The sequence below is a fragment of the Acanthochromis polyacanthus genome, chromosome 4 (assembly GCF_021347895.1).
Source record: "Acanthochromis polyacanthus isolate Apoly-LR-REF ecotype Palm Island chromosome 4, KAUST_Apoly_ChrSc, whole genome shotgun sequence".
Lineage (NCBI taxonomy): Eukaryota > Metazoa > Chordata > Actinopteri > Pomacentridae > Acanthochromis > Acanthochromis polyacanthus.
In genome coordinates this window covers 30,165,766-30,186,714 of record NC_067116.1, presented here as the reverse complement: position 1 = coordinate 30,186,714, position 20,949 = coordinate 30,165,766, and the positions used below count along the sequence as shown (strand labels likewise).

General features: G+C 38.2%; 1 protein-coding gene across 5 annotated transcripts in view; it reads left to right on the top strand.

The window, feature by feature from the left end:
- Positions 1-1,348: 1,348 nt before the first annotated feature.
- The window catches only part of ect2 (epithelial cell transforming 2), a 45,643-nt gene continuing 26,042 nt past the window's right edge, over positions 1,349-20,949 (top strand). Inside the window, exons 1-13 of one of the 5 annotated variants that reach the window (XM_051947579.1) lie at positions 1,349-1,770; positions 2,535-2,676; positions 4,851-4,930; positions 6,512-6,604; positions 8,359-8,541; positions 9,265-9,354; positions 9,715-9,822; positions 11,878-11,951; positions 14,165-14,295; positions 16,648-16,763; positions 17,441-17,503; positions 18,718-18,943; positions 20,584-20,708. In XM_051947579.1, the coding sequence (XP_051803539.1) occupies positions 2,544-2,676; positions 4,851-4,930; positions 6,512-6,604; positions 8,359-8,541; positions 9,265-9,354; positions 9,715-9,822; positions 11,878-11,951; positions 14,165-14,295; positions 16,648-16,763; positions 17,441-17,503; positions 18,718-18,943; positions 20,584-20,708 (1,422 nt within the window). In that variant the 5' untranslated portion in view covers positions 1,349-1,770; positions 2,535-2,543. Of the gene's footprint in view, positions 1,771-2,509; positions 2,677-4,850; positions 4,931-6,511; positions 6,605-8,358; positions 8,542-9,264; positions 9,355-9,714; positions 9,823-11,877; positions 11,952-14,164; positions 14,296-16,647; positions 16,764-17,440; positions 17,504-18,717; positions 18,944-20,583; positions 20,709-20,949 lie in introns of all 5 variants that reach the window. The other 4 variants (XM_051947578.1, XM_051947581.1, XM_051947580.1 and 1 more) reach the window with 4 other exon arrangements.

Genomic DNA, 20,949 nt, shown 5'->3' with positions numbered 1-20,949 from the left:
GATGCACAAAGTAAGCTCTTTCCCCTGTCTAAAATCTATATTTATTCATTCACTATGGGCTACTGACTCAGTTTCAAATGTTCCAATGTCTTGTGTGCCCAACCTAAAGCAGAGGTCTTGCTGTCTGCCCAAGATGAGTTCAGTGCCCATGTTGACAGTTTGACACACTTTTTCAAACTGAACAGGAAACAAAACTCTGAGAGGTGAAAACCAAGTATCTAACGCATATTTTATTCCCGATAGGGCTTTGGGATGTTTATGTCAATCACTCACATCTGAGAAGGGTCACAGTCAGCAGCATGAATGCAACACAGTGTGTTGTTTCAGGGAAAAGCAAGAATTCTTGTAGTGGAGGCAGATTTTCTGTAGCTTGAATTTCAAGAGTAATATTTATAATATAAATGTGTGTATAACTTACTGTTTTTTTCAAAACAGTAAGAGGAGAAAAGCATATAAACTACTGCACAGGCATTATGATGCACATGAGACATCCCTCTGGGAACATTATATTGTTGATGCCGACAGCATAAAAATATGAAATCAATGCAGAGGCAGCATTTCAGTGTAGTAGCCAAGGAACACATTACTGGAATAATTTTAAATATTTTATTGATTTTTTTAGGGTCAACAACATCACACAAGGCTTGTTCTGCTGTGGAACAGGCTATTAACAGATACGGGAAGAAATTATCTGTGTCTGCAGAGGAAATCCTTTTTTTTTTCTTTTTTTGGAAAGCAGTGATTCTAATCTACTTCCCTTGCGAATGCAAAACAACAAGATTCAAGATTCAAGACTTTTATTTATCACAAACACAATGATCTGTCTAATACCGTTTTACCTCAAATATAACATTTGCAGTCAGTGAATCTTTGTGAATACAGTGTTCCTGAACTACATTTATCCTTAGTCTTTCTAACTATGCAAAAATGCTGCTTGGCAAGCTTTTTCATATCAGTATCTTTTGTTAAAGAAATCAGAACTCAGAAACACAAATATTTAGGTAGTTTTAGCTTTTTGTAGTGAATATATTGCAGAGTTTTCATGCACCAGCAGCAGAATAGAGACTTTATTAGGTTTGATGGGTCTGAGAGCCCACATATACTGTATATGTAAAATTTAATTTAAAATAAATATTTAAATTTTGCTATCCATGGAAAACTGAAATCGAAAATCCCGTTAATGTTCATTGTTATGGTGTATGTTTTCATCGGAGTCATTCTCTTAAACTGTGTAGTTAATTATTTACCTTTGTTTCAGAATGTTATTTGTGTTTCCGATTGTACATGAATGCAACTGGACTTTGCAGCATCGTGATTTGAATGAACGGACCAATCAACAGCCTCGCTGGACGGAAGCCGCTGGCTCTCAGTCACTCTTAGCCAATCAGCGCACGCCTCCGTTGTTTGCCTTTCTTTTTGAATTGAGCTCCAACAGCAGACTGACACCCTCTCTGGGTAACAACTGAGAAGTTGTTAGCTGTCAACAAACTAAAGTAATTACTTTGGAATATTTTCACGCATAAAGAGCAACATGCACTGATACTAGACGTGAGCTTTAACCGAAAGATGTTACCGCCTTTATGAAGAGTGTTTTGGATCGAAACGGACATCTCGGGAACTTTTAATTGACTTAGTTGACTTACTAGCTCGGTAGCTAGCTAAGTTAGCTACAGAGCTTATTGAATTTCACTGGTCCAGCGGTCAGTTGAGCTTCACTAGCTCTATTTTTTCTGAATATTTTATCAAAGTTACAAGGATTCATAGCTACTGGTAAGTGTGAGTTGTTATTATGGAGATACATATTAAACATTTACGTTAGCTACCAATGACTGGTTCAGTGGAGAGAGAAGCTAACGTTAACTATGCTAGCGTTCTGTTGGATATATCATTAACGTTAATTTTCCAGTACTTTAAGGTACGTTATGCTATTTACTGTGAACCGTATGTTTAGAAACACAGGGGACAGAAAACAATACTGCTCTTTGACATATTCAAATATAACCCAAGTGTAACCCAAAGGGTGTGTGTTCATTCATTGTTTGCTTGACAGTTTCACCACGACACTTTTTGTCCGTTGTTTTTAGCTTTACGCACAAATATTACTGCGTGTGTTTTGTCAGCAGTAAGCTTTCCGGAACAAAGGATTTCCATTGACTGATACATTTCATTAAATCCACTTGACACAGACGGATGACTGCTGTTTGTGTAAACAACCATGCAGATTTGAAAGTTTGAGTTGTAACTTTTCGCCCACCTCGCCCAGGTTTTCCGAAGTTGGCACATTTCACAAACATTTTTTTATTTATTTATTTATTTTTTATCTCCAGCTGAACCCTAACAAGACTTTGGCAGTACCAGTGTTTGAAGTCATTCCAAGTTGTGTCTCTGCCTTTAGTTTGACAGTTGAATTCTTCTCCTTGTTTTTCTTGTTGCTATACTCCTCTCTTTTCTGCCTTGCTGTGTTCTCCCTCTGTGTCTCTCTCTGTTCATTCCCTGTAACTTTTGATAGTTTGGACAGTTTGGTGCCTCCTTAGGTTCCTGCCATGGCTGACAGCAGCATAGTGACTTTGGGGACAGCTCGGAGTCTGTTGGTGGATTCTTCGGTCTATGACTCGAGGATTGCTGAAACCACCAAGGACCATGTATTTCTGGGCATGACATGTGAAGATGGGGAAGGTCAGTCTACAAGAGTCACGCTCTTTACTTCTCTTTTCTCTTTATTCCTTTCTCATCTTTTACCTAAATACCTAAAACAAGGTGTTGCTGTCTAAAAACCAAAGCTGCAGCTTTCAGTTTCAGTGTAGAAAATACCCATCGTTGTTCAAAAATCAGGGGTTTCCTGCATGTTTGCAAGCTGAAAAGCTTTTACTTTAACAGAAAGACAAACAAAGCACCGTTAGTTTCCAAACTGATGACATTTTGCAGGCACAGAAGTTTGAAAGTTATTAATACTGCAGTTTGATCTTTTACTTATTCTATACATTCCCTCTTACTCCTACAGTCACTTGCCAGTGTATTAGATATGCTAAGTTAAAACTGATACTGCAAGAAATTCTACCTTCACAAAGATTACATGTAGTTTTTATAAAAGAAATCTTGTTGACTACAGTTTGACTGCGCTTTCCTTTGATATGCTTTTGACATGTAAGCCAAAAGCTTTAAAAAACAAAGTGATATAGTCTACCATAATTGATGGAGAATGCATGGACAAAATGTAAGAAATACCCCTCAGTATATTGCAATTAAACACAGACGCCAGCCACTGGATGATAATATTGAATCAATAAGTATTGATTCAAAGGATTGATTGCAGGATTGCTGTTTTATGGCTTCAGTATTGTCTGTGTGTGTTTTTTTTTTTATGTATATGAAGGGTGTTTCTTATTTTTAAGTCTTTTATGTCTTGTTTTTGCATCTGAGGTCCCCATACTTATGAAGCAACAGATATGTGGAGAGAGGAACCAGCGAAATATGTTTGAAAGAAGCATGACAGTCACTAGTTTTTGAGCTAAAATGCAGCTGTAGGCTAAACTAGACCAAATTACTCCATCAAAATGAACACAGGTTTAGCTCAATCACAGCTGAACTGTAGTTGCACTGGTTGTCCAAACTGGCCAACAAGTTTGCCAGAGAATGTGAGAGTCATCTTGCAACATTGATGGTAAACTTAGTCCCTGCAATGAGTCACATTATCTTTTTAACCATCTCCTTCTATACTTTTTGTCTATCAGTACATCTTATTTTGACTTGTGATAGTCAAGAAACTGGGTAGTATTGCAGGATGTACTTAACAGAGTATTAATGTGTCAAATGTACAGCATCAGCTAAGAGTAACACTGTGATTGTCTGCCTTTACACTGCATGAATGATCACCTCTCACTATGACATGATCTTTTTGCAGGCACTGGATTTATGACTGTTCAATTATTAATAGCTGATGTATTTGTCAGATAGTCTGCAACTCTTGCCGGAATTAAAAAATAAAGTAAAAAATGAATTAATGACATGGTCTTAGGTGTATAAATTTGTCCTTGAACTAAATGTGTTAAACTCAAATCTCATTCGAGGCATTTCTGCAGCAGGTTTATTTTAACCTTTCGAAACATTGACATCTGAAGTACATTCAGTGACTTGTACAGTGATTAAGTTCAGACTATACCACAGGTGCAGTTCAAGCCCCAGCTTCTGAGGACATGGTAGTGGGGTTCTGGGATCATATAAATTTTTGTTTGCCATGAATGATAAACTGCTAAAATACACCTCTAGATGCTCCAAATGTTGTTGAACAAACAAACAAAATTTGTGTGAACTTTTTAAACTCAAACTCAAAGTAAAAATGAAAATATTAATAGGCTTTTCTGTAAAATTAGCTTTTTTTTTTTTTTTTTTTTTTAAATGCTGGAGTTGTTTTGAAAGTTAATTGAATAGAGCTGTCAATGTAAAAGCCTGAAAACACATTTGATTTTTCTCTTGATTTTATGGGTAGGAATTGGGTGCAGAAGGTCAGGGTCTTTGGATAAAAACTTGAGAATAATTGGACAACTTAGTTCACTTTTTATTTTATCTCCTCTTTAATTTTAGCTTTAGTGAAGTCTAGTTTCTTGCATCTTTTAGCCAATTTGAGTTGATACTTGATTAAATAACAAGCCTAAATGTGTTTTGTAAATCAGTATCCTTATTGTAGAGGTTATTACCCGGCTGTCAGTCAAAATGAGAACAAAAATTCCCTCCCTGAGACAACTAGGTGCCTCGATCGGTCTCTGTCATTTCTTCTGTGTTTGAGTGTGTGTCAATCTTCTTTCCATGTCCCTGTTGTTCAAACTGGCTCTATTCGTGTTCATCTCTCTCAGATATGCTGCCAAAAGTGGAGACACGAGTTGTTCTGGTGGGAGAAGCAGGTAGAAACGGAGCGCTGGTCAAAGCACTGCAGGTAAATCGTTTCTCTGTTAACCCTGAAGTTTCACTCTAATCCTCTGACATGTATTGAGGTGTCTGACCTCCACAAACTGAGCTGGCCAACATCACTGTTCTGTCTTTCATAAGTAGGACTCAGAAGTCCTTTTCAAAGACAATCTTGGTTCTTCTTGGTTTTTGTCAGTATTCGGTGTTTGTCGTATTTTCCAAAGTTTCCTTTTTTCCTCCGGTACTGTCTCAGATGAGAAATTACACACATTAAAACCACAGTATATGTGATGGCAGAAAGCAGGGAAGTTTATACGGTATATTCAGTACAAGCCTATGTTCAGTGGATCTCTATGTTAAATTCAGTAAATTACAGAAAAAAAGTGCTTTTGTTCGTGTGTGTAGAAGTCCATATGGAAATACATTAAAATGTCATTTAAATTTTTTAACTTCAGCAAAAATTTGAGCTGGGCAGCAAAAACAATTCCGTTCACGGACTTGGTGGACAAGGATGTGGCTGGAATGAGTGTGGCAGGTGCGATGCATTTTTTTAATTTGATGCTGATAAGCAGACAGATAGAAAGTCATGTTTTTAAGATATTACTGCCAATCCGTTAATCAAGAAAATCTTTTGCAGATTAACGGATAATGACATGAACATTCCTGGATATTGGCACTGATCTGCCTACTTGAGTTTGATTCACAAAATCCGCAATGGATTTTTTTTTATTCTTAATTGTGTCAAGTACAGACCAAATTTGCATACAACATTTACTCGGACAAGATCTGAATTTGAAACAATAAATGTCTCACACAGCTTTGTAAGAACTGCCTGTACTGGATTTAATTATTGCTTTGAAGACAGACAGAGCAGGCGTATTGGCCGGGCTCTACTCGAGTGCATGTTTGTCTGCTCCAGTAAGAAGCATCGTTGAAGTAGCGTTGTCTTTGAGTAGCCCCGTATGAAGGTGATTTGGAGGCGTGGCAGCAGACTAAGTGCTGGTAGAATGACTTCCTTCCCTGTTCTCCTGAGCCCTGTCACTTCTGAAGGCTTCTTGCTTAAATCATCTATTTCTCCCTGCCACTCCTGTAGCGCAGCCACATCCAAAGACATCTGCCGACAGCTCCATCAGAGCACTCCCGATTGCCTGCCTGACCGCCCGCCGCCGTCGCTCAGTCAACCCACAGGAAAAGAGGCCCCCACCAGCACAGTTTCTTTATGTTCCCTTCCAATTCTGTCCTTCTTTTTCTCCTCTCCTCCTCCTTCCCGCGGGCTTTGAACTTTATATTAATTTTGAACAGAAAATTCTTCTCCTCCCTAGCCAACCCCCTCCGGAGCATGATATTTGTTTGAAGGCTCTGTCTTTAGACTTTGCAAGGACACAGACCCCGCCCCAGCGTTTCCTCCTCACTCGCTCCTTGCTGCTTCCCTGAACCCAGCCATCTTCTCTTTTTTGTCATGTGGGGTTAATGTGTGTGCATTTGTCTCTGCCTTTCTTTGTTTCTCATTCTCTCTTAACCTTCTGTCCTCCCAGTCATATTTTCTTGTTCTGTTCCTCTTTCAAATGCCAGTGTTTGACATCCACTTCCTGCTGGTTGGTTTTTACAGGCCATCAAAGTAATGGAGGTACCTGTGGTAAAGATAAAAGAAGGCGAGGCGGGTACCGAGGAGAAAATGATGATAAAATCTATAGTCAATATGGTACAGTACAGTGTCTGCCTCTGTGTGTGACTGTCTGACACTTTGATGGGAACTTTGGGAAGTGCTGCATGAGTCTTAATCCACACTGGGCACTCATTTAATCATTGTGCACGACTAACTCACTGATATTGAATTGATTTTTCAGTGAACTTATAAAGATATGTAACGTCATAGTTGATGTCTAAATTTAGGAACTGGAGCAGAGATTGGCACTCAAACGTCGATACAAGTTCAAGGCTGAGGGGCTTTATTAAATGTCATTTCAAAGGCTTTATGGCATTTGAAAATTGACAGTTTCCAGCTGTTAGTACAACCATTAGAATGGTTTTTCCACACAAACATTTGACTACACACCACATGTAGTATGATAAGTGGCAATGTACCTGAGAAGCTTTGATTTTTGACTGCCATCTCTTGTCTAAATAATAATTTCAGAATTTTGGAAATATATTATTTTGCTTTCTGTTTCAGCAAGAAAATGAGAAGATTAACAGTTATATGTGTTTACATATTTGAAATCTGGAAGCAAAGGAAAACGGCAAGTTGGGTTTTGTTCAGAGCTAAAAAAAAAACACTTTCAGTACCAAATCCTTCAAAGATGACTAAGTTACACATCATAATTTGCTTATTTTTTTGTCATTTGGAATTTTGTGTGTGGACTAGCTACTGATAAACAACAATTTATTCCAATTTAAACCTTTCCTGTTTTTCAGACAGTATCTACTCATTTCTTCTGAAGAGAGAAAGCAAATAAGCGTATTTTCACAATTGTTCAGCTATTGCTTTAACACACAGGTGTCAAATATGTGGATTGTAACAATATAATAACTATGTGTCTGTTAATCTTCTGATGCTTTCTGCTTCTTCTGCCTTTGTCACCTTCTGCTGGAACATTTTTTTTTCTGAGGTGGTTTGTTAAATGGGGTGATGTAATGGTGACCTGATTCACTTTTTCCATTCTGTCCTGCCACTTCTTTACAGCGGCAGCCCAACAGTTCGTTTGTGGTTTAATTTTTGCTCTCTGGTATAGAAGCCATTGATGTCAGCTCCTTTACTGTGATTCAAAGCAACAAATTCTGTCACTTCTGATGATGGGAACATACTGAAAATCTTAAGTTATTCTGTGGACATATTTTGCCTTTAAAAGACAATTAATAGTGAAGAGGCAGATAAGGAATATTGGGTGAGAGTGATATGACATGTAACGCAAGTCTTTGGCTGGAACAGAACGGAGTGTGTTGCAGTTTGTCATTTGGCTTCCAGGGCCTCTCTTGTGAATTTACTTCTTCAGTATCAGAATGATACAAATATTTGATCTTGAAATGGTTTTGATGGCCAAAAAAAAAATCTTGTCAAGTCCATAATTTTCTGACTGTCAACAAATCTTTTGCAAACATCAACAACAATGAAGTGATGTCATCTGAATCCCGAATCCGGTTATCTTCTGGGAAATACTGAGATGGACAATTGTGGTTGGTTTTGAACTTTTTGTGGGATTTTTTTGACAGTAAATAGAAAATAGTGCCAGCATTAACCTTTCTGTTTTCTTTGCTCCTTTTTTCCCCCGTTTTTGTTTATCGCAGAGAAAATCTGCTAAGAATGCAAATAACTAATAAAGTACCAAACTCCAACAGCCTCACTAACCGGGTCAGCAAGCCTTCATTTGCTGACTGAGGGACTCTAAATGTTACATTTGCTTCACCAGTGTGCCATGCACTAATCTAGCATCCCAAATTCTTCTTCTCCTGATTCAGGACATCAATACTCCATTCATAATGACAGACAACATCCAGGAGTTTGCAGATGGAGAGAACACTGATTTTGAGACAGTATTTGTCCTCAAAGACTTTGATTCTCCTGACTACAGCTACCTCTACAAACGTGATAACCGCATCGTTGGGCCTCCTGTGGTGCTGCACTGTGCTGCGAAGGAAGAAGTGAGTCTTTGATTCCCAACATTGATTTTACGCAAAGGATGTGAGACATGAACTGTGTCACAATCTGGACTCCCAGACAGCATTATGCAATCAAGAAATATTTCAATTTAGTTTTTCTCCATCTCCAATACAGCATTGTCCCACCTCCATCTAAAGCTTGGCTTCTGAAACCTTTTCAGCCTCGAATTTAACAGATAGTCACAAGTTCACTGTGAAACTCTCGCTCAGGGAAATATACTGTGTTTGTTATGTGTGTGTGCGTGCGTGTGTGTGTGTGTGTGGGGGGGGGGGGGGGGGGGACGCAAAGATTGCATTGTGGCTCAGGATGATGAACAGGAGCTGCTTCTTCCTGCTGTGCTGTCTGTCTGACAAACTTCACATAAGATGCCATTGTCGAACAATACGCTCTGACTGTGGCTGCTATCAACATGACAGAGCACTCTGCACATTTGTCAGCTGAAGACAGCGTACACATGCATGCAGATTCACACTGCAGTACAGAGCACCATGAAGACGTACATCATGACAAGGAATAGTGTTAGGTCACTTTGCAGTTTTAAACATGTCAGGTGTTTATGTGACCTAAAAACTACCGGTTGCTGGAGCCACTATTAATGGTAGCATGTCCTTTTTGCATGCTATAAATAATATAATGCACGTGTATTGTTAAAAATAATCAGTGATTTTTCACTTCATGATTCTTGTTCTTGACTTTTTCCACAGCCTCTACACTTTTCTTGTCGTCCTCTCTACTCCACCACCATGCTCAACGTATCGCTGTGTTTCACTGGCTTCAGGAACAAAGAGGAAATGGTGAGCTCATCAACGTAAAAATCACCTTACCGTGATGCAACTGTATTTGCTCACTTTTGTCTCACTCACAATGTATATTTGTCATTAAAAAAATAAAAACGTTAATAGACACATGGGAAGTTATGCGTTTATGTAAGAACTAATTACTAGATGGCATTATGAGGCACTATTGGATATATTCAGTATTAATGGAATACTTGGTATATGGGAATCATGTCACATTTGCTGACGTGACCTAATCAGGGACTATAATAGTCTCCCATATACATAGCAACTAAATATGTGGAAATCAGATTAATACATGTCTGGCATGTTCCACCTTGATATTTGTGTCGAGCTTGCTATTTGCTCTCCTTGTAGAAAAACTTGGTGAATCTGGTTCATCACATGGGTGGGACCATTCGGAAAGACTTCAGCACCAAGGTTACTCATCTCATCGCATACTCCACTCATGGAGAAAAATACAGGGTTTGTACACGCTTTGTTTGTGTTTTCATACTGTTCATACCAAACATTATTACTGCTGTGCTGTGCTCCTGTTACATACTTCCTTGTCTTGAGCTCATTTTCCACTTCAATATAAAGTCCTGCGACTCTACTGAAACCGCACAATCATTACTAGAAATAGAATGCAGAACTTAATAATGTCCTCTGTGTAGTAGATAATGCTATAAATGGAAAAAAGAAGAGACAAAGAAAAGTTCAATTTCTTTGATCATTTATTTTAAAATAAAAAAAAAATCTGGAATCAATGCATGCAACATTCTTCTAAGTACTCTTAGTGTTACGAATACTAAAAAAAAATAGGAGCTACAATAGATATTTTACAAAATTCATGACTTTTCACCATTCTCTTGTCTGCTTTGTGTGAGCATGACATAGAGCTCAGCCCAGTTCAGCTGAAAACCCCTTCAATTTGACTGTTGGTCACAGCTGAATCACTGATGGATGCTCAGTTGTGATGAAGAGCATAGAATATTTACTTTTTTACATAATCTAGTTAGAGGACACAGTATATATTTTTAACAATTTTTAAAATGTGACTTGTCAAACAAAGAGGTTTTGATTAAATATATGCAAAGATTTGGTAAATTTTCCCAACAAAACAGGTGGTACCACATGATTAGTTGAAGGACAGAAAGTCTGACTCTTTCTGGTTTTATAGTTTCTACTTCTTGTGAATGGTGAATAAATATGTGACATTTATCCAGTGAGTTATAGGAAGATGGTTTAAGAAATACGGACAACAACACTTAATTCATATATTTGATGATCGTAGTAATTTCCAGGTTGTTCTTTAAGGTCACAATCATTCATTTTTCATATGTGCGTGTATGTGCATGATACCATATCTGTCATTTTACTTCAGTACATTTGATAGCTTTTATTGAGAACATTTGTAGAGGGAACTGAAAATGGCAATATAAATGTTGCTTGTACTTGTGTAGTATTTCGACTGTATTTACTCATTGGTGCTGGGCTGGTGAATAAAGGATAATGGTAGCACTGCCCAGAATCTCCACAATCCATCAGTATGAGAACAGAGCTGGCACAGAAATGTGTGCTAGAACTGAAGACAAAGATTGATGTTGAACCATAGGAAAAGGAGCCAACAAAAGAAATAAACCTAAAACATTCCAACATACAACAGAGGAATGGGAAGCAGCACTTTATCATGTTCTAAAAGTTGGAACAACAAACTGTGATTGATTTATTTATCTGGGGTTTTATTTTACATCACTATTCCTTTTGTGAGTGTAGCATTTTTCTCGTTCCTTTGCTTGAATAAACCGAATATGAATTCTCTTCCCAGCTAACTTCAATATGAGCTTTTTAATCTGTCAGAAAGTGGTAATTTAATTCCCAGTAGGATCCTTTTTAAACTTGGTTAAAGAGGTTTATTCCAACAGCTTTCACTGTTTTGTTCTGCCCTCCTTCGCAGGAATAAAGATAGATGGATGGGTGTATGAAGACTGGCATTCAGCATTCTTCTCTCTGCACAAATGAACAGATTCTTTCTTTTATAAATCCTCTCTGGCAATTATCTTCTATTTGATTTCTTTACTGTCACATCTCTAGAATTTCCTTTTTTTCTTCACACTTCTTCACCTCATCAGTTCGCCCTATTCCTCCTTACAGCCTGGTGCAGGGTGAATTACGTTCCAGCAAAACAAGACGAAGTGCAGCAAGAACTTGTTGTTGACTTTGTAATTGCAGCTTTTGTATAATTTTAGAAAAGGAAAAAAGCACTCTTTTTCCCTGTACGTGAAGTAGAAAATGTTTTGACCTGTCATATTTTGTATTATGAATCAGAGTGACAGGATGATCAAAAGTAATGAAAACAGATTGAGGAAATAGCTGTAGTGTGAGTGGAACCATTTCAAGTCCTCAGGGTGTCCGAGTAAATTCCGTGCCTGTGTTTTTGTTATGACTGTTTTATCTTCACCTCATCTCTTGGTTCCACTTGAACTCATTTGTGTTCTGTGTTCATCCTTTCTACTATGTGTTTTCCTCATCACTCAGTTGGCGGTGTGCATGGGGACTCCCATCCTTACTCCGTCATGGATTCATAAGGCCTGGGAGAGAAGAGATGATGTGTAAGTTGATACTCATTGAAGGACACCTATTTTCACTGTAATGTTAAATCCTGTATTTTGTCTTTTAAAACGTACTTGTAAGACATAATACCCCTTTTTTGTCGTTGTTCCACTGAACAAGACAGGTTTATGATTACACTCATGTTAAGACATCAGTTCAAATAAAAAATAAATTATTAGGCCCCTAAAAACAATTAAAAGTGAATATATTATACTTGAATTGACATTTTTACAGCTTTAGGGTAAACACTGCTTTTCCAGTTCTGTGGTGTGTACATGCCTTGTCCTGAATCATCTACCAGAGAGGAGTAGTTTTTATGAGGTAGGGGATAATGTGGGTTGGGTTACAGATGATGGAAACCCTGCTTTGACTTCAGGCCTGGTAGATAACATCAGCTGCCAGCATCTGTGTCCCAGTGATGTTTTAACCCTCTACAAAGCTTTCTGGTCCTTCTTGGTGCACTTTGCATACAAGTCTATTGGGCAATATGTAAGGTTTTTCTCTTCTGTAAAGTTACAAATGGATGACATCAATACTGATCTTAAAGAGTAAAAAACTTAAAAAAAAAATCCTTGTGTTTGTCATAATGTGGTACATATAAAACATAGAACCATTTGGCTACTGCAGGAACTTAACTAGTTCCTTAAGGTCTCACAGTTTTGGTACCCCTTAGTGTCCAGGAACTACAAATGTGCAGAGAGGTGTTGACTCTCAAAGTTGGTGCTAATCTAAGCCTATTTTAATGCACAGATTTCCAGCTAAACTAAAACTGATGGAATACCTGAAGCTTTCTTTACTGTGCTCTGCTGTGTTTTATTCTTCTCAATCTGCCAGTGGTGCATAGCTGCTCTTCCTGACTATTGATTCACTTGTTTAAATGGCATGCGCCTGGCAGGTTATTTCAGCCAATAAGGGCTAGTCAAAGTGAAACTTGTCCATTATCTGTTTTGTTTGCTCTCTGCAAGCTGGTGTCTGGTCAGTGAAAAGATGTTTCCACTGAATACAAGAGGAAAACAAGTGTTGTCCATTTTCCTCTTTCATTCTGTTAGTTTTCTTTGTTGGGCCTCAGTATTTGTGAAATGGTGGTTACCGCTCTTGTTCAGCGCTTTCCGCTAACCTCATCAATATTAAGTATCACCTCTGAAGCAGCACTGAATGTTTCTTTCAGGAAGTTGTCCATAAACTATCCAGAAAACAGTGACAATGTAAACAACACCTGTGATAAATGGTTGCATTCAGGGACTTTTCAATCTAAGTTGTTCAATGGGTACCAATTCTGAATATAAATAATAGATAAATACAGAGCTAAGAAATCTTCGAAGTGGTTGGTCCTCGTTTTAGAGCACCAGCAGTGCTTTGTATTCTGGATTATTGTGGGCCGAATGTTTATCTTGTACTCACTCAAATTAAACATAATAGCAAATGATATAGTTCTTCCAGTGCTGTCTAATCTAAAGCTGTGTGCTTCTCCTGCTTTAAAAACAGCACATAATAAGTGATATAGACATTTCAGTTTGTCTTTTTAAAGGTGTGTATCTGAATATAAATGGCATCTTCACGTTAAAATATATGCAGATACTTTTTTCATCTATTTTCATAATTTATAGCTTCAGCACCTCAGTCAAGTTTCATGCTGAGTAAGTGATGTTGTTTCCCACTATTTTAAAGCAATTTAGTCTGTGAAATATAGTGGAAACATCAGAATCTAATCATTTCATTCATGTGCTATATTTTTCATAAAGCAATGTCTTGTCCCTTATTAACATATATATGCCAACACTAACATCAGCTAAAACTGACTGATTGTTAAAACTATGTAAGTGAATATAAGGAGTCCTACTTATACATATTTTATGTGCTCATAAGAAAATAAAGGTTTACATTAACTTACAGGTGTGTATAAAAATGCCTCATATCATTCATATAGTTTTTATATCACTATCGGTTAGTTATGCTGCCATTAGATAATTTTATCATTGTGCCTATAAGACATGCTGGAAATAAATTTTAGATTGAACCACACTCTAATATTGATTTTAGAAATAGCAATAAATAAAAATGTGTCCTGCCTCTACAATTGTAAGAGATTTTCTTTAAGTGTACCACTTACAGAATGGACTCTTTTCAAAGAGCTGCAGCACATTCACCGACAGATTCTGTCTATGTAAACTGTTTAACTGTCACCTTGTTTCTCCCACTTTGATTTCTTCAGGCATTTCCATGCAGGCGAAGAAGAGTTTCGAACAGAGTTCAAAGTGCCTCCGTTCCAGGACTGCATCCTCAGTTTTTTAGGTTTCTCAGAAGAAGAGAAAACCAACATGGAGGAGAGGACTCTTAAACATGGTTGGTGCCACCACAAAGCAGTTGTTTTTATGATTGTGGTTTAATTCACTGTTATGTTGTCAGCTTGTAATACTAACGTCATCGGCTTACAACAATCAGATACACTCCTGCTTGCACTTGTGCTCTTGTACATTTATTTTGGAAAGGTGACAAAAGAACATCTTCTGAATGTTTTTTCATTTACACTTTGTTTTTCAAGAGCATCATGCTGGATGGATTGTGTTGGGAAATCTAAAGAGACAAACCTGCGGTACTTTTACTAGCTAAGATTGTGCACCTGATGTTTGGGAAAGAAGTTTAGAGAAGGATCAATTCTGACATCTGCATTTAAATCAACATTAGTGTGTTTTATAGACACATCTTTAAAAAGTAAAAGTACAGTGATGATAACTAGAAAACAATCTCTTCATTGTTATGCAAACTTTACTCAGAGTGCAGAGAAAAAAATGTAAGTCGGGATTTGGTGCGAGCACCCTGAAACACACATGGCACATACACTTTTTCAAGCATCTTGGAAAAATTTTTAAAGTTCTTGAATTTAGACTTGGTGACTTCTGCCTCTTTGTACTGACTTTGATGACTATTTGTCTGGATTATTGTCTGTGATTGATTAGAATGTAAATGCACCCCAAACTCTTGTGCACTATTGTATGCATGTGGATATACATACACACGTGGACAAAATTGTTGGTACCCCTCAGTTAAAGAAGGAAAAACCCACAATTCTCATTGAAATCACTTGAAACTCACAAAAGTAACAATAAATACAAATTTATTGAAAATTAAATAATCAAAATCAGCCATCACTTTTGAATTGTTGATTAACATAATTATTTAAAAAAACAAACTAATGAAATAGGGCTGGACAAAAATGATGGTACCCATAACTTAATATTTTGTTGCACAACCTTTTGAGGCAATCACTGCAATTAAACGATTTCTGTATTTGTCAATGAGCGTTCTGCAGCTGTCAACAGGTATTTTGGCCCACTCCTCATGAGCAAACAGCTCCAGTTGTCTCAGGTTTGATGGGTGTCTTCTCCAAATGGCATGTTTCAGCTCCTTCCACATATGTTCAATGGGATTCAGATCTGGGCTCATAGAAGGCCACTTTAGAATAGTCCAATGCTTTTCTCTCAGCCATTCTTGGGTGTTTTTGGCTGTGTGTTTTGGATGGTTGTCCTGTTGGAAGACCCATGACCTGCGACTGAGACCAAGCTTTCTGACACTAGGCAGCACATTTCTCTCCAGAATGCCTTGATAGTCTTCAGATTTCATCGTACCTTGCACACTTTCAAGACACCCTGTGCCAGATGCAGCAAAGCAGCCCCAAAACATTACTGAGCCTCCTCCATGTTTCACCGTAGGGACAGTGTTCTTTTCTTCGTATGCTTGGTTTTTGAGTCTATGAACATAGAGTTGATGTGCCTTACCAAAAAGCTCCAGTTTGGTCTCATCTGTCCAAAGGACATTCTCCCAGAAGCTTTGTGGCTTGTCAACATGCATTTTTGCAAATTCCAGTCTGGCTTTTTTATGAGTTTTTTTCAGCAGTGGTGTCCTCCTTGGTCGTCTCCCATGAAGTCCACTTTGGCTCAAACAACGACGAATGGTGCGATCTGACACTGATGTACCTTGGCCTTGGAGTTCACCTTTAATTTCTTTGGAGGTTGCTCTGGGCTCTTTGGATACAATTCCAACGATCCGTCTCTTCAATTTGTCATCAATTTTCCTCTTGCGGCCACGTCCAGGGAGGTTGGCTACTGTCCCGTGGGTCTTGAACTTCTGAATAATATGAGCCACTGTTGTCACAGGAACTTCAAGCTGTTTAGAGATGGTCTTATAGCCTTTACCTTTAAGATGTTTGTCTATAATTTTTTTTCGGATGTCCTGGGACAATTCTCTCCTTCGCTTTCTGTTGTCCATGTTCAGTGTGGTACACACCTTTTCACCAAACAGCAGGGTGACTACTTGTCTCCCTTTAAATAGGCAGACTGACTGATTATGAGTTTGGAAACACCTGTGATGTCAATTAAATGACACACCTGAGTTAATCATGTCACTCTGGTCAAATAGTTTTCAATCTTTTATAGAGGTACCATCATTTTTGTCCAGGCCTGTTTCATTAGTTTGTTTTTTTAAATAATTATGTTAATCAACAATTCAAAAGTGATGGCTGATTTTGATTATTTAATTTTCAATACATTTTTATTTATTGTTACTTTTGTGAGTTTCAAGTGATTTCAGTGAGAATTGTGGGTTTTTCCTTCTTTAACTGAGGGGTACCAACAATTTTGTCCACGTGTGTATATACAGAGAGAATTTAAATTGTCTCCTTGTTTCTCTGGTTGAAAGGTGGAGGTTACCTTGAGGTTGGAGATGAAAGGTGTACACACATGGTGGTGGAGGAAAACTCCGTGAAGGAGCTGCCATTTACTCCCTCTCAAAAAGTCTTTGTGGTCAAACAGGAGGTAGGCCTGTCCTGTTTTGGGCATTGTGATGATGTCTTTTGGTTAAAATTTTCAGTGTTACAGGAAATTTTTATGGAATGACATTATAAATTTAGATTAAAAATTTTAGACGATAGGGGGGAAAAGGCAATAAATGATTTTATATTTGGTCTCTGAGCCCTGAAAGTTTTTGGTAAGCTCAACAGAACTACAGAGTGATGTATGTACAATGCAGAAAGGGTGGAGTTCATTTTAGTGCAGCTTCTAAAGACAACTTTATTGCCTTTGTGAAGTTGGTCGAGTACTGTCTTAAAATGGCAAAGTAATCAGCATACTCTGAGATTTGCTTCAGGAGGATATCAGTAGACAAAAAATAATGAATCTTCTGAAACCAAGTAATCATCTGATCAGGATTCTGTTTAGGTTGAACCCCGATCGATGCTGTCTCTGCTTGCCCTCTGTAGGACTGTGCTGTCAGAAAGACAGATCAATAATAGATTTCCCCTTCCAGTGGATGAATGTTGAACCAAAGTAGTATGGTGGTTTATCTTTACTTATAACCCTGCAGTCAATTGGGCCTTTTCTTTATGCTTCCAGGTTTATTGGTTATCATAGAAAAATTTGTATTGTTAAGTAATCTTTTTGTACTTTCCTTTAAGTTATGCTTAGTACAAACAGTTGTCTCTCTTATGTGGCAGTGGTTTTGGGGAAGCATTCAGATGGACGCTCGAGCTGGAGAGTCCATGTACCTCTATGAGAAGGTGAGTCCGTTATTGGTAATCTCAATTTATGTATAATTTCAAACCTAATTGAATTTTTGCAAGAATATTGAGGGTTTTTTTTTTATCTTTGTGTAATGTTTTTTAGCTAATAGTGTAAATGGATCAATCATGTTTTTAAATTGTACCTCACATTAGTTTTAGGTACTGAGTACTTCCATTTAAAGTGTTCCTATTCATGTTTAACTGCTTCAATACTTTATTTTTGTCCCTGTTCAGTTTTTTAATCTTATTAATTTTAAGCCAGAGGTTCAACTTGGCCATCTGGCCATATGCTGAATCTTTCAGGCCTTTCCCATCTAACCACCACAGGGAGCGTTTCAGTAGGCACCTTTATCAAGTTACCACACTCTTAAAGCAAAAAAAATGGCATTATAGGTTACACAGCACAAGTGAAAGCATACACTATCCTGCAAATCATCATTACAAAAACAGTCTACCCCAAATGTGGAGAGTGAAGAGACTGAAAATGGGTGTTTGGCATGGCGATTTTCTCTCTTTTTTTTTTCTTTTTTTTTTTTTTCCATCCAATGCAGTGTAACATAATAGATGACATTCAACGCTGCATGCCCCTTGACGTGCCACAGAACCGCTTGGTGAAAAATAATTTTCTAGTCTTGTGTGATGTTATGACCACAAAATCTCCTAGATAACCAATAAGAGCAGGGCAGACAATCCATACTTGGTCCCCTTGGTGCAACCCACAGATGGATCCACAGACCCACAGTTTTCTTTGCTTTTTTTGAGGCTTATTTTTGTTTTCAGGCTTTGTCCCATTCCTTGTGATGACCTCACGCAGGTTGTGACAGCCTATGATTGGTCAGGACTAACATATATCCTGAGAAGTCATAGCAACAATTTGCTCTATTTATTTATAGCCATTTTTTTACTCTAATTGACTCTATAATGGCCTAACTTGACACAGTGCCCAATTTATCAGGCAAAAATACTGTGAAATCTGAACATGGCCCAGAATCAACATGGCTTCATAAGAAATAGATGACAGGATGATATTTCTAACTGATACTTTTCCTGTTAAAAAATACTAATTGTAAAAGGCTTGTGCTTGCTGGCGTTTCCTTCAGCTTTTTCCCCTGTCATAATTTGCAAAGAAAAGCAGCTTCCCTTGTTGGTTTCTTATTTTGATATTTATCTTGCCGTTACATAATTATCTGTTTTGTCCCTTTGCACTTCAGAATGACAGCCCAGCCATGAAGAAAGCAGTGTCCCTCCTGTCCCTCACCACCCCCAACAGTAATCGTAAGCGTCGCCGTCTGAGGGACACGCTGGCTCAGCTCACCAAGGAGACAGAGATATCGCCTTTCCCTCCACCACGCAAAAGACCATCAGCTGAGCACTCCATGTCCATTGGTTCTCTGCTTGACATCTCTAACACCCCTGAGACATGCAAGGCTTTGGCAGGTAAGAGGATATCGATGGGGGACTGGGAATCTCCTGCTTTCATCCAACCGTCCAAGCCTGATGCATTATACCACCTCTGGTACATATTCAGGAGAAAATGCCTTGCCTTAGATTTTCTGTATTGTTTTATGGTCAATATTTTTTCTTCTTCATGAGAGAACAACCTCTTTATTGCAGAGGACAGGATAGGAGACAGTACTGTGACCAGAAATAGAATGAGACGAAAGAAAACAAGGGAAAGGAGAAGTAGGACAGACAGGGAAGAAAGGAGGAGAAGGTCCCACCTCAAGACCTACCAACAACCAGGGAAAGAGCAGCAGCTGCAGCAGCAGCAGCAAGGAACTTCTGCAGGTTAGGTTTTGCTTAAAGAGTAGAACTGTGCTGAATTTTCTGAACAACCATATTGGCCATTGTAACAGGAAATCTGGATCACACCCAGGCCAAATGGGTGTAATGGAATATGAACATGAACAAGGATGAGTGTAAGCCACAGTATCTGCTGGTCTTACACGAGTCAGAGTTTGTCTTGTGTTTCTCGAAGGTGCTATGATGTTTACTGTAGCTTGTCAGTTCTTCTCTAACTCTCATTTCTCTTTCTGAATCAATCGCAATTTGCTCACTAGCTACATATCAGTCATCTTTCTCCATAATCAAACACTCCACCTTATCCTCTCAAAGATTCACTTCACCTCAGCACTCAGTCATCCAGCAACAGAAAGACCGCAGACAGCGTCCTGATTCAGACAACTGTAATTACACTTGCAGTCACTCTATTCAAAAATTTAAAAAAAAATATTGTGCAATTGTCAAGTCACAAAATATAAATCAGCACTCGTTTATAGGCAAATACACAGTATGGTTTCTCCACACAGCAGTAGAAAACTCTCAGTATAGGTTTCTTCCATTAATTTGGATTAGGTGCTGAAACGTCGTAAGAGGCAGAGCTATTTTTTTTTCTTGGGTCTGCTCTCTTCAGCTGAAGATTTATTGTTAGGAATGACCCATGATCTGACTGACTATTACAAGTTTAACATATTTGTAGTAAAAAATGAGAGCATGTCATATTAATCTTTCAAATGTATCAAAATAATAGTTATATACAACTGTAATAGCTTTCAGATGGTCAAAGTTAACCATTGACTTCACAAGTGTTTCAAAAGAATTTGAATTTAACAACTAAATGTGAAACTGAATATGGTGAGTACATGTGGAAATGCCAGCCAGAAAAAAAAAAAGTCTGACGCATACAAGTGTTGGTCACTTTTCAAGGAAAGATGATTGTGTATACAGTGGGCCACTAAAGATGTGGGCTGCAAAGATAATGTTTTCCTAAATGTTTCCTCTTAAGCAAAAACAAAGAACAAAAGTGAGAAAATATGTTTCCATCTTCTGGGTAAATCAAATATAGGGTGTGTCAATTCACATGCACATAAAATTCCAATACGTGAATCGTACTCATAGTGTCAGTATCACTTATAGTACAATGCAGACATTTAGAAAAAAATTGTACAATTTGCTATTTTCTTTCAGCCCTAATTCATTAAAATTGCTAAAAATGTGGTAGATGGACACCTGGCAGTGTCTGCCTGTGTACTATTAAGAACTTTCTATCTACTTTCCTGCCTGTCTTGTTCCTCCAGAGAGTTCAAAGCCATCCAAGAGTTCGACTCCAGTTCTTTCCAAGCAGTCAGCCAGGTGGCAGGTCTCCAAGGAGCTCTACCAGACTGAAAGCAACTATGTAGACATTTTAAGCACCATCCTACAGGTAGGTGTGTGTGTCTCTGTTCACACAGTGTGCACAGTTCTAATGCTTCCTCACAGTTTGGCTGGTCGGTCGCCCCTGACAACTGTTTTAGGCTAAGCTATAATCATTAAAGGTGTGTGAGCATGTGCCTGTATGTGTGTATTTGCATGCTCTAACTTGGCCTGTCTTATCAGTTCGTCCCAGCAGAGAGTCAGACAGCTGACCAGCGAGGGAGAAAATGACCTGCCTGGCCATTTCTCTT